This window comes from Hypomesus transpacificus, chromosome 22, assembly GCF_021917145.1.
Source record: "Hypomesus transpacificus isolate Combined female chromosome 22, fHypTra1, whole genome shotgun sequence".
In the NCBI taxonomy this organism is placed as follows: Eukaryota; Metazoa; Chordata; class Actinopteri; order Osmeriformes; family Osmeridae; genus Hypomesus; species Hypomesus transpacificus.
The window spans coordinates 8,666,703-8,678,806 of NC_061081.1; the positions used below are offsets into that span (position 1 = coordinate 8,666,703).

At 41.6% G+C, this 12,104-nt stretch overlaps 2 protein-coding genes and 1 non-coding gene across 5 annotated transcripts; all 3 read right to left on the minus strand.

Annotated features, from left to right (window-relative positions):
• Window positions 1-1,855: 1,855 nt before the first annotated feature.
• On the minus strand, window positions 1,856-6,605 carry tnip2 (TNFAIP3 interacting protein 2). Its single transcript, XM_047044989.1, has 6 exons — window positions 5,911-6,605; window positions 4,673-4,972; window positions 4,146-4,223; window positions 3,709-4,029; window positions 3,418-3,534; window positions 1,856-3,160 (listed from the first exon to the last, which is right to left on the minus strand). The coding sequence occupies exons 1-6, from the start codon at window positions 6,232-6,234 to the stop codon at window positions 2,873-2,875; spliced, it is 1,428 nt and encodes a 475-aa protein (XP_046900945.1). The 5' UTR covers window positions 6,235-6,605; the 3' UTR covers window positions 1,856-2,872.
• A 395-nt stretch (window positions 6,606-7,000) lies between these two features.
• trnai-aau lies at window positions 7,001-7,074 on the minus strand. Its single transcript has one exon. It is a non-coding gene; the product is annotated as a tRNA-Ile (tRNA).
• Window positions 7,075-7,152: 78 nt separating this feature from the next.
• On the minus strand, window positions 7,153-11,291 carry scpp1 (secretory calcium-binding phosphoprotein 1). 3 transcript variants are annotated; one of them, XM_047045398.1, is made up of 10 exons: window positions 11,106-11,291; window positions 9,949-10,091; window positions 9,633-9,687; window positions 9,457-9,504; window positions 9,012-9,068; window positions 8,870-8,911; window positions 8,700-8,753; window positions 8,488-8,526; window positions 8,186-8,251; window positions 7,153-7,994 (listed from the first exon to the last, which is right to left on the minus strand). In XM_047045398.1, exons 3-10 carry the CDS (start codon window positions 9,684-9,686, stop codon window positions 7,443-7,445), a joined length of 912 nt encoding a protein of 303 aa, XP_046901354.1. In that variant the 5' UTR covers window position 9,687; window positions 9,949-10,091; window positions 11,106-11,291; the 3' UTR covers window positions 7,153-7,442. The 3 variants fall into 3 exon arrangements, with proteins under 3 accessions (XP_046901354.1, XP_046901356.1, XP_046901353.1); XM_047045400.1 differs by lacking the exon at window positions 11,106-11,291 and having other exon boundaries at window positions 9,949-10,227; XM_047045397.1 differs by lacking the exon at window positions 11,106-11,291 and having other exon boundaries at window positions 9,881-9,953.
• Window positions 11,292-12,104: the final 813 nt, after the last annotated feature.

A 12,104-nucleotide genomic window follows, 5' to 3' on the forward strand; every position in this document is an offset into this window, starting at 1 on the left:
ACAAGAGATTAAAGGCCATATCTATCCATTCTGTGTTTGTCTGGATGTCAGGCACACAGGAAAAAAGGTTTTCCCAATCTCTGATGGGGTATAGGGACAGATCTGAGGAACAGCCCATTATGAAAAGCTGTTGGCGCCAGCCACGGATGTTCTGTCATTTGACTGCAGATTCATAGTTGTGTTCTTTCTGAGAAAAGGTCTCTGAGAATAGAAGAGGGATGTGTGACCTAATTGTTTCCACTCTATAATGAGGTGGGTGGTTTGTGTGCTGTATAGCGTTCACCAATCCAGATATGTGTGTGTGTATAAGTGTTCAAGGGGGAGTCCCTGGAAGCCCACCTATGACTTTACCCAAGGCAGCATGTGCATGGTTAATGTGACTGTCAACCTCTGATCGCCCTACTTTGAAGTCCCAATCTGACACGCTCAAGTCGTCATGAACTCCCTGATCACATGACAGCTCAGGGGACACACAGAACCTCTATGTAAATGTTTATACGCCATGGGAACTAGTTGACGGTTATCAAACATCTTCCCCAAACACGGTCCCTACGTCATCCCAAAACTATGATTTGGCTGATCGTAGGTCTTCGAAACCTGATGGGTTTTCTTTCGTTGACCTTTTAGTTGCGTTTGACACAGTTTTACTCAGGTGTCTCTTGTAGAATGTGCTTCTTTACCACAAGTGGTACTCAACCAAGGCAGAGTTTTGATCTTATAGTGCCATAGCCAGGTGAACACGTTGGGCTGCCTACTTTACTATTCAGTAGGTCCCTTTACAAAATGAAACAGAAAGATTTCATTTCTATTGAATGTGTGAGGCTGTAAATGGAATGACGAGAAGACATTTAAGTAGTCAGTTAAAAAACAGGAAGAGCCTAGTCCTATTGTTACTATGGCTGCGTCTTTGCAACCGCATACATACAAGGTCTACAGGGTGTATACGGTCGTGACCATAAGTTTTGGCAATGACAAATGTTGTGTTTGGTGGTAAGTTTGCTGGTTCAGTATTTGAGGAAAATGTTTTCACGTTTCTATAGAATACTGTAATCACAATAAGGCACATTTCATATTATTTCAAGGTTATTTGGGGCGAACATTTTCAATATATGCAAATACTACCCTCTTTTACAGCAGTCAATCTGCTCTTAAAATCCAATCAGAATGATAGAGTGATTTCACCTGGCTAGAACTAGTTCACACTTTCCCCTGTGCTGATGATATGACTTACTGAAATTATGTTAGCAGTCATTTTATGCCAAGGCCCAGCTAGCTTTAGAAACACAAAATGTATGTTGCTCCCAACACCTTTGGCCACGGCTGTACACACATTCCTCTTATAAGGTTGACACATACACACACACACAAAGAACTCTAGTGCTTTGTCCACCCCCTCTTTCAACTTAATAACCGCCCACTTAATTTTAACAAAGACAAACTACACTCGCAACAACTAACAGGTCCTAAACTTCGTTTTTCTTTCCTCTCACAAGGATTGAATTGAGGGCTTGACATGAGACAACTGATCCTGATTCAGTTGAAACTAGAACTAGTGTCTGACTGGTCCGGTCTGTCCTTTTGCAGTGTTCCCTTCAGCCATAGGACAGCTGGGAATGTAGCACACTGTAAAGCATGCCCATTCAGACTACTCAGGGAAGGGGGTTTCCACCCTGTCCACATATACATATACACACACACACTCAATGTTTCAGCTGTGGTCAGAGGGACGTGGTCTCTCTACCACTACTCTACACAAGCAAAGAGACACGCTGGCATGCACAGACAGTTCAGCAGCTTTTGTGTTTATATCTGATGTCAGAAACAAATACATACGCACACAACCACATCATTACCATCACAATCATTCTGCTGCTTTTTTCTCTTCCTCCCCACCGACCCGGAACATGACTGTCAGTTACCTTCCTGACTAACCCCCACACAGCCTCCTTACGATCTGATTTCACTGAATAATGTGACACCATGTGATCGAGGCCAACACTAAACTTTTATTATAAAAAAATAAATATTTGTGAACAACAGCAAGGGATATTGTGATATTTCATAGAACTGAGCTAAAACATTGTCAGTCATGATTCAACTGAAAAAGCACTTTCTTTTGCATTTTCAGTTGACATAATGGAGCATTATGTTACATTTATTGCAAGAATGTAACATGTGTTGGGTGCAAAAAATATTAATTGTTTTTGATTTCACTGTTATGTGCCAGTTTCTAGAACAACACGGATAAAATAAATTAGATATAATACTGTCATTGAACTCTGTCTGTGGCATGTACAGTAGCTAGTAAAAAAAAATCTATCAGGGAAACTGAATAGATAATTTACAGACTCAAAATATATCATTAAAACATGTACAGCTAATAGCACCATATTAAGAATAAACTCAAAATCTTTAACCAGAGGGAAGCTTATGTATTTAAACTCAATAATCTGTGCATTTAGGAAATCAATTTGGCATAAGATAAGAAGGATGTGCAACACGGTCATCATTTCATGCAGAGAATATTAATGGAGGTATATTTTATATTGCAGTGATATTCAATCACCTAGTATTCATAATGTCCATACAAACAGACATCTTATGTTCTTGCCACAAAAAAAACCTGCATTTTTTGGGGGGTCAATCTTATGTGACACATAGTGGGACTGCTAAATAAAACATTTGACACTTATGACATTTAAGAGGTTTAGACTCTGAACTCAAAGTCAGTTCTTATTCAAAATACATTTCAAAAGTCCAAAACGTTCAGCCACATTTAGTGTTTTTCTCCAGTGCTCAGCTTTCGTCAGGTCCGGAATAGAATAACAGGTCAGGAAGAGATAATAGTCTAGTCTCATTCATGTTGTACCTTTCACAGCCTGGCGCACTCCTCACAGTGGTTCAGATACTCTGTGGCTTGGTTTTCATCAAACGTTGTGAAGCATCGTGGGCACTGTAGTTCTGACAGTCCCCGGGTCTCCATCCAGGCTGGGACAAGCAGCTCTGTCTGTGCTGCTGCTGATTGGCTGGTCTGGTGCTTGGCAACCGGCAGGTCCGCGCTAGTCCTTAACAACGATTGGGTCGTGTCCATTCGCCGGTGAGGTGAGACTCGGACTCCAGTATGAACTCTGCATGTCGCCTTTGCGTCCTTACCACGACTCTGTCAAAGATACAGAACCACATTTAGACTGACCACAACTGCTTGTCCTTAATATTTCTTATTCATTTTTTTTCTAGTGCCATTTCGGTGCATGAAATTTTGAGGATGTGTTCCAGCCTGACTAAGGTCTCCTTGCGTGTTTGCAAGCTACGTTATTGACCAGCAATTAGACAGCTATATCATAGAATAAGATGTCTGTGTCCAGTCTTATCCATGTTGTGTGAGACCTGGTAGCTCATGCTACACTAAGGCCTCACCTGTGCGTGGAGCTGCTGCTGTAGGCGAGAGACCTCCTCCTTTAGATCCTGGATCGTGCCCTGTGCTCTCTCTCTGTCCGCCCGCTCTGACTTGAAGTCCTCTGTATAGATAAGAACCTGTGGGAGATAAAGAGAGGGAGGGATGAGGTCAGGTGAAGTCCTACCCAGGTGTGGTCCTGTTATCATATCATAATGAGGAAGGACACAAGTCGGGTTTCATGATCCAAAAACACTGGAATATGTTGCATTATAAGAATAAGAGGGCGGAATATTTCCATATTTGTCACTGACCTGTTGCTCTAGCGTTTGAATACATTCCTGGTTTTTCCTCCTCATGCCCTCCAAGTCTCTTCCAAGTCTCCCACAGTCTCTAATCTTCTCTTCCAGTAAGCCGTTAAGCCTGGCTATCTCCTTCTGGAGCAACCCGCTACTGGGTGAGGCCAAGCCAGGCACCAAACCTGATCCAGACCCGGGCCTAGGCCCAGGCCCTTCTACTGGGCTAGTGCTGGAGGTAGCCTGGACACTGAACTCCTTCAGTCGCTGGCACAGTCCTCTGACGTACTCTTCCCTGCTCGCATCATACTTCTGCCATTTAGCGTTCAGAGCTTCAACCTGGGAAGAAGAAAAGGATAGTCACTCCCCCGTAACATTTCAGGCTTTTTCTGGTCGGGCCACTCAAATTTGCATGCAATGGTTGGTTCATTGTTAGGGGTAAGACCTGTTCTTACATGAGCCACGCTGTGTTTCAGCTGTCGGTTCTGCTCCTGCAGTTTTTTCACCAGTGCTTCCTGAGACCCGTCTGTCATCTTCATGAACAAACAGAAATCAAACCTCAAAATGAAACAGTCTTTCAGGGAATTCCAGAAACAATCAATGTCAGTCATGTACATAACTGCCAGACGTGTAGAGGAAAATAATGGGACATTTTAGTAGACTAGATGACTGACAATTTCAGTTTCAAAATGAATAAATGCGGCATCAAAAACTCAACAACCTTTACAATAAATGGGCTTACTAATAAAATGCACTGTGGGTTTGACTCCTCATGGGAAAATCAATACTTATGGCAAATGTGAGAGATCATAAATAGGAAATTCACTATTTGTGTTGCCGAGCAATTATTCTCTTTTTCAGTCACAAACTCAGCAGATCAGGGGGCACAAAATAGCAAAGGTTGTTGGTGACGTTGTTACCAACAATGTTACAGTTAAAAGTCTATTCTGACTGGGTCTGCTACGACTACAATATTACACACCTGCTTTCCCCTCTGTTGCGTCTGTTCCTCCTCCGTCAAACCTCCCTTCTTCTCTTTCTCCAGTCTGCCCAGCAGCTCCTGGCATACCCGGACTGTCGCTGCCAGCTGGGCTCGCAGCTGGTCTGCTTCCTCCACCAGGGAGTTGCACAGCACAGCTCTGGTGGCCTGCGCTCGATCCCTCTCCTCCAGCGCTCCCCGCAGCCTCTGGATCTCCTCGTCCTTCTCATGCTCTGGTTGGAGGGTGAAGGTCTCCAGCTCCCTCTCCTTCTCTCTCAGTTGCTGCTTCAACCTCTGGATCTCCTGTGGGGAGAGAGGGTAGGGAGAGAGAGAGACACGGAGAATGTGAAAAGGGGAGAGATAGAGAGAGGAAGGTATATGGAGAGAGAGAGTAATGGAGGAAGAGATGGAGAGAGAGGAGAGTGACGGGGAGAAATAGAGAGTGAGGAGGAGAGGAGCAGTGTGAGGACGCAAGCTTTAGAGGATGTCAATCATACTCAAGTATACAGTTTATAGTTTCCCTTTGTGGGAACACACTGAGGGTTTGAACATGAATTCTGTGTGTTGTTCTTGGTAGAAGAAAGAATTGTTGCTCAACTGTCTTGCCAACCCATAAAACAACAGTTGCACCTGCACCCACACAGACGCTGTGAGATGGAAACGTATGGTTGATGCTACAGCAACACCCACTGTACTTGTATGGTGGGTCTGAAGAATTGAGATTTGTATCAAGTTTGTCAGTTTCACTAAAAATAAACTAAGCCTTTATGTAAAAGATATGACTTTATCATTTATGCTTTTAATAAATAGCTCTGTAATATATTACATATATATAATATATAGTTTCCTTATCAAAGAGTGTGAACACACCTATACAGAGTATTTGTCAATTATTATTATCAACATGATAAGGAGTTTGTCAAATTTACCTGACAAACACGTCAAATTCCCCAGGGAAACGTCTTACTATACTGTTCCGAACTACTTTGTTCTGCTAATTTTAGCAGTACACGTTATGTAGATTTCGTGGCTATAGAACAGATTTCGTATAGGGAGAGGTGTAAAGTCATAAATTATTGTAATCTAACCATTTTTACCTATACAAACATGACAATATAGTCAATCAAAAAACAATAGACTAACCAGTTACAAAATAAATATTGAGTTACACGTTACTTTATCTGCATGATTTATTTTCCATGCATGCCATAATTCAGATTGCCAATAAATAGGCTACTTACTTGTTGACTCAACTCTGCTTGATGGGACGTGTTCACCTGTGTCTCGTAAAATTGTTGCTTTATTTTGCAGATTTCTTTACATAAACTTTCAATTAAGCACGTGGATGGTCCAATCACAACTGACTCTTGTCCCTCGACATTAATATCAATTCTCTCATATTTACCCAATCTTGCTTTAAGATCAGAAATTAAATTGTCCCTTTTGATAATCTGCTTATTCAAAGTATCCATCTGTTGTCGCGTTTCGTGATAAAATGTGTTCAAAGTATTACAACTCCGGATTTTTGCTTTCAACGAATCATTGTGAACATTTACACTATCCATAGCAAGCGAGTATTTCCGAAGATGACACTTTTTGAGGGAGATAAAAGCACAGTAGGTAGCGAATGTTTTCAATAGTCCATTATTTGGTGTCCAATTGTCGTGCTTCGAGAGTTCTTCTCTAATAAAGCCAAATAGGCCTACTTTCTAAATAAAACAAGGAGGTCAACAAGCTAAAAGATGTGGCGCATCTCAATTTCGAAATGAAAATATTCCGACTGCAGGGGATTTCCTTGAGGGGAGTTCCCCATTTCAATAGGCGGACTTTTCTTGTACTTTACTTTGCTTGTAGCTATGCCTACTAGGTCGGGTAAATGAACCACTCCTTTGTTCAGCCTAGAAATGTAATTTCTAAGACACTTGTATTATGATTGTCATTTATGAAAATGTACGCATTATTTAGATTAGGTAGCCGAAGCGCCTGTCCATAGTTTGTGCACATGCGTATTCAAAAGCCTGGGTTTCCGGACCCTGATCCATGTTAGCAGAGCCCGTCTACCTATTAAACATTCTCTGATGTTAGTCAAACTGCGTTACGTGCTTAAATTCACACACCATGCAATGCAATTGTATCAGAATATTTGACCCAGGCTTCAACTAAAACATCAACGGAAGTTGTGAAATGTGATGCAAGTTGTAAAAATTAGAAGAACGCCTTTAAATGGCCACCCCTTGTTAAATACCGCTCTCCAGCAACTAACACATTTAACATAAAATACAATTTCTAAAACGAAACAGTATCCTAAAATACGCATTTAAAAAAATAGTATGGCCAGTACGGGTATCGAACCCGCGACCTTGGCGTTATTAGCACCACGCTCTAACCAACTGAGCTAACCGGCCGATGAGACTTTATAGGAGGATTTAGACAACTTCAATTGTCAACACTTGATGGAGCTACACTTGACACGTTATCCTGAATACAATACATTTATTGTAAACACGTATTAAAGTACAAAGCCATTTACAGAACAACACAAACAAATAGGGCTACATTTTATTTCAAATTTGGCAGAAACCATGCCTATAAACTGACCACCTGCTATCTATAACATTAGTTTGAAGTCATAATTAAAGCTGACCATCAATTGAGGTACTGAAGCACAATACAACTTGACAAAGCTTCTTATCTCTATGTGTAATGCAACTCAACAAAAGCAGAGTGTCAAATAAAACAGTGTAGGATTGAGAGATGTTCGTCAAGGTGTTCATTATCTCCGTAGATGCAACTCATGCACCTCTTCTGGCATCATTAGGTGTTCCACTGGGTAATGAGCGTCATCACCTATGTCCTGGAAGACATACTCGTCACTGTCGCAGGCAGTGCTATCGACACCTACCCGGCAGTCCCTGGTTTCCATCTGTTGTGTGTCTGCGCTGTCGCTGGTCTCACTTTCTGTGCTCTCGCTGGTGTCACTGCTGTCACTGGCCTCAGAGGTGTCACTACTCTCACTGGAGTCAGTGTTAGCCTCTGGCACATTGCTGGTATCACAACCTTCTCTGTCATCATGGTCCTCTCTGGGAATGGTCGCAATTTGACCATCTAACGGTTGGGAAATACTTTCCACCAAAAAGATGTCTCCATTGCTTGGTACTGTGGTGCCCTTCTGGTTGACTGTCATGGCAGTGGTTGTGTGAATGGAGGTTTGCAGCTGTTCTCCCTCCTCAACATTCTGATGATCTGGTTGACCTTTGACCTTGACACTGCCGTTGACCTTGGGGCTCAGGACTTGGATGACATTTGCAAACATCCGGATCCAACTCTGGACATGGACAAGATTATTCAATAAACGAAACTGTTATAAAAACATGACTTCACAACATCACAACGGTTATAGCTCTAGATATATGAGCAGAAATCACATTTGTGTATAAATTACACCTAAGTGTCTCATGATGGCAAGCTTGTAAGCACAGGTCTGTTGCTGTCATAATGTCAATAGTCCTATCTCACCTTGCGAATGTTCTCCTCACTGCCCAGGCTGTTGTCACTGGTGACACCCATCTCGCGTGACGTGTTCTGCACCAACATTTACAGAAAGAAAAGACCTTTTACAATATTCCTGACATAAGAACACTAATCTTTCTTCAATGGGCAATGACAAATACATCAAATGATGACCATTGATCTTACATCATAGGTATTGCATGAATGTTTCTGAACATTCTATCATGTGGTAATGATAAGCTGAACTGACAAAACTACCAACAATGCATTTAATTTATTAACACTTTATCTTTTTCTTATTATCTTACTGTGTCTTGTAGTGATTGGCTCTGACTCTTTTCAGAACTCTGTTGGTGGGAAACAGACAACGCTGCTTTTACTGTGACACTACCACTGGGGGATTAGTAATGTTCATTGAATTTAAGTAAGCAAAATATGCAATAAGACCAGAGCTCGTTTTGGTTGTTTTGTCAACATCATTTGTCTGTGTAATTGTGTCTACTGATGCATCCACACCCACCTCATCATCAGAATTGGATTCCAATGATTCTGACTCTGACTCGGATTCTGAAGTCTGAAAAGAGAAACCCAGCTGTGACCTACATGATAAGAATGCAGATGACCTCAGCATGAACACATCTGCTGTGTTTTGGAAGGTGTCTTGGCTTCATCAAAGGAGGTGTTACTGACCTGGTTCTCAGATGTATCTTCTGATGTGTTTTCCTCAGAGCTCTGCAACATAAGTGCAGAAGAGATCTGTTAAGATCGCAGACAATAATAACCATGCAACAACAAACAATAATACATTACCCTCAAAACAATTCACACCCACCTGAAGTTCTGAAGTGTCACTTTGATCTGACGATTGTGAGCCAGACAAACATTGAGTCTGAAAGACAAAAAAACACAGCCAGAAACAACAGTTCATTTTAATGAGAACTCCGTCCGCCAATGTCAACAATCATCATGTTCATTTGGAATCTAAACATGCCCTATTGTGGCCCCAACAAGCTAACATCACCTACACAGTCTGATACATGGATGTACATAATGCAGAGGAGGCTAACCTCAAATGTTTACTAAACCTGAGGTTTGGCACAGGTATAAATTACTGCAATTGTCAGCTTTTCTTGCTGAAATGGGGATATGTAAGAGAGGGAGGCAGACAGGTTGATTACACTCGGGAGACTTCTGTCTGTGTGGAGATTTCAAGAGCCCACACCCAATGCCACAACCAAGTGCAATGGATTCTGATTGCATGTTGTGACAGTACTCACTGCATTTGATTCAGACACACATGGCTCCATGTCTACTCGGTGCAAAATCTGTTGAAAGACAAATTTAAGTCGGAGACAGACAGGGTGTGAGAACAGAAATAAAAAGCATACAAATCTTATGTACATTTGACAATTGATTTGTTGCTTTTTCTCATAAATCTAGGAATGTTACTTACTGGGTTTGCAGAAACGGCTCCCATCAGACAGAGTATTACTGTGGTAATCTTCATTCTATTATGAACACAAATTGGATTTAAGTTTGACACGTTTTCCAGTGTGTGAAACATGACTTAGTAGTAAATACAATTATCATAAACTTGATCAGAAAATGCATTTCAGACCAAACTCCCCTCCACTACCACCAACAACAACACTTCATCCACAGCAAACAGTCTGCATGTGAAAACATGCACTTATATCTTACCTCATTACTGAAAGTAACACATTCCATATCCATTCATGCAACTTTGTACAAGTTATTAGGTCTTTTACCTTCAGCTCTGCTGTAACCTGATACAGTAGACTGCTCAGCTAATGGTTCCTATGTGGTGTACAGAGGTAGGCTGCAGTGCCACGCTTGATCTCAGAAGTGTGGAGACTGGATGCTGAGACAATCACATTAGTGGATGTGGTGACTGTGGAAGCAGGCAGAGCTATATAACTAAGCATGAACTCCAATTAACATTGTTGCATCATTTCCTCCCAGGCGACAATGCTACGCCAAGCTGCATCGCCAGTCAACAGGGAAGGTGGGTTTGTTGGTGAGCCTGGACACACACACACACACACATTCATGCACACACACTCATGCACACACAATATACATGTGGACAGACATAGACATACATACACAGATGTACACAAGATTGTTCACACCCACACACAAGACACATGCATAAATGTACACAGGCTTGTGCACACACATACACACGCACACACGTACTCACAAGACACTTACGCACACTTGTACACTGGATTGCACACACCTACACACACAATATACCCAAACAAACATGGACAAAGGCGAGTATGTACACACGTACACACACACGTACAGTTGCAAACACACTTATTCTCACGAGCTAGCACAGACACAGCCCTCCTCTCTCCCACATACACACACACACACACACATACGGATCCATCCATCCAAACAATCCATCCTCCTCTCCATCCTCCCCCTCCCTGTCAAAAGTTACATGTAATTTAGGAGTCTTAACTACAGGGTCTGTGGTGCCTTTAAAAAACATGTTCACCCACACCAGGAAGAAGGGAGGGTCAAATAAGAACACGGCTACATCCTGTCAAGGAGTTCCGCTTTCCAAACCCCTGGGCCTTCATCAGAGAAACTCACTCATGCTGAGATACTTTAAAGGTGCTACACCATCCTATACGAAATTAAATTATACCACTGTCCAAAATTCCTGCGGAATTATTTGAACTTATTCAACAGTAATGTATATTACTGTAATGGGTTCCCATGTATGTTTCTTTGTAAAGGCTTTTACGACTCAACAGGAGTGTTGTCATATTCAGTGTAATTGAAACAACATTTTAAATACTTAATTTGTGTTAATACAACATGTAATTAAGTAATTTTAATAGATTAAGAACATAACAGCTCACTTATCATATGTTGCCTGAGTTACCTGCCTGCATGACACCAACATATCCTCTCCTGGAAATCCATATCAATAGTTTCCTGGATATCCATATTTGGACAATTATTCTTTGGAATTCCGTGTTTTGACCTCACTCTAAGTCAGTTATTTCAGCTATGCCAACACAGCGTGTAATTAGAGCCGCACCACACTGGTGCTGCATGGGAAACCACGGATCCCCCCCAGTCATCGTATGGGTCTGGTCAGGAACGAGGAGGAGAGGAGGAGGAGAGGAGGAGGAGAGGAAGAGGAGAGGAGGAGGAGGAGAAGAGGAGGAGAGGAGGACGAGAGGAGCACAGAGGCTGGTTACAGTACAGACTTAGTACACAGCATTGTTGTCATTGAGCAATGTGTTTTCTCCCTCTAACGGATACTGGAGTTTAAATGTCTTCTATGTGGGGTGTAACAGTGTTGGTGGTTGAAGCAGATAACTCAAACTGATTGTGATTTAGGACTCTGTAATGTAGGAGTTAATGCAAATGTTTCGAACGTTGTGTAAAAAAAAAACTTGAAACATTGTTTTTAAGCTTGATTGTTTGAAGGACTATCTTCTAACAAGTGTAATCTACAAAGTATGATGGTACTACGTAAGATTGAAACTAATAGGAGGATGTTTGGAAGTGTGTTGAAACTGTGTGCATGTTTACAATGCTTAGAATGAGCTCTAAGCTATTTTGGGAGATGGGTTGCTTCTTGTTTCTGTGTGTGTGTGCATGTGTGTGCTTGGTAGAGACGGTATACAGTGTTTACACTCATCTGACTTAGATATAACAAGCAACCTGTGGTAGACTAGAGATAGGGGGTCATCTAGTGGTGAAAGTATTTAACTACAACATTTGGTGACAACTTCGTGAGATATGCCCGTTTCTATGAGATACCATGGAGGCCACCTAGTGGTGTAAAGATATAACTGCAACAGTTTACAATTCCCAAGTTATTTTTTTATCTGTGAAAAGCTTACCTTTTACTCTAATTACAACGATGAAT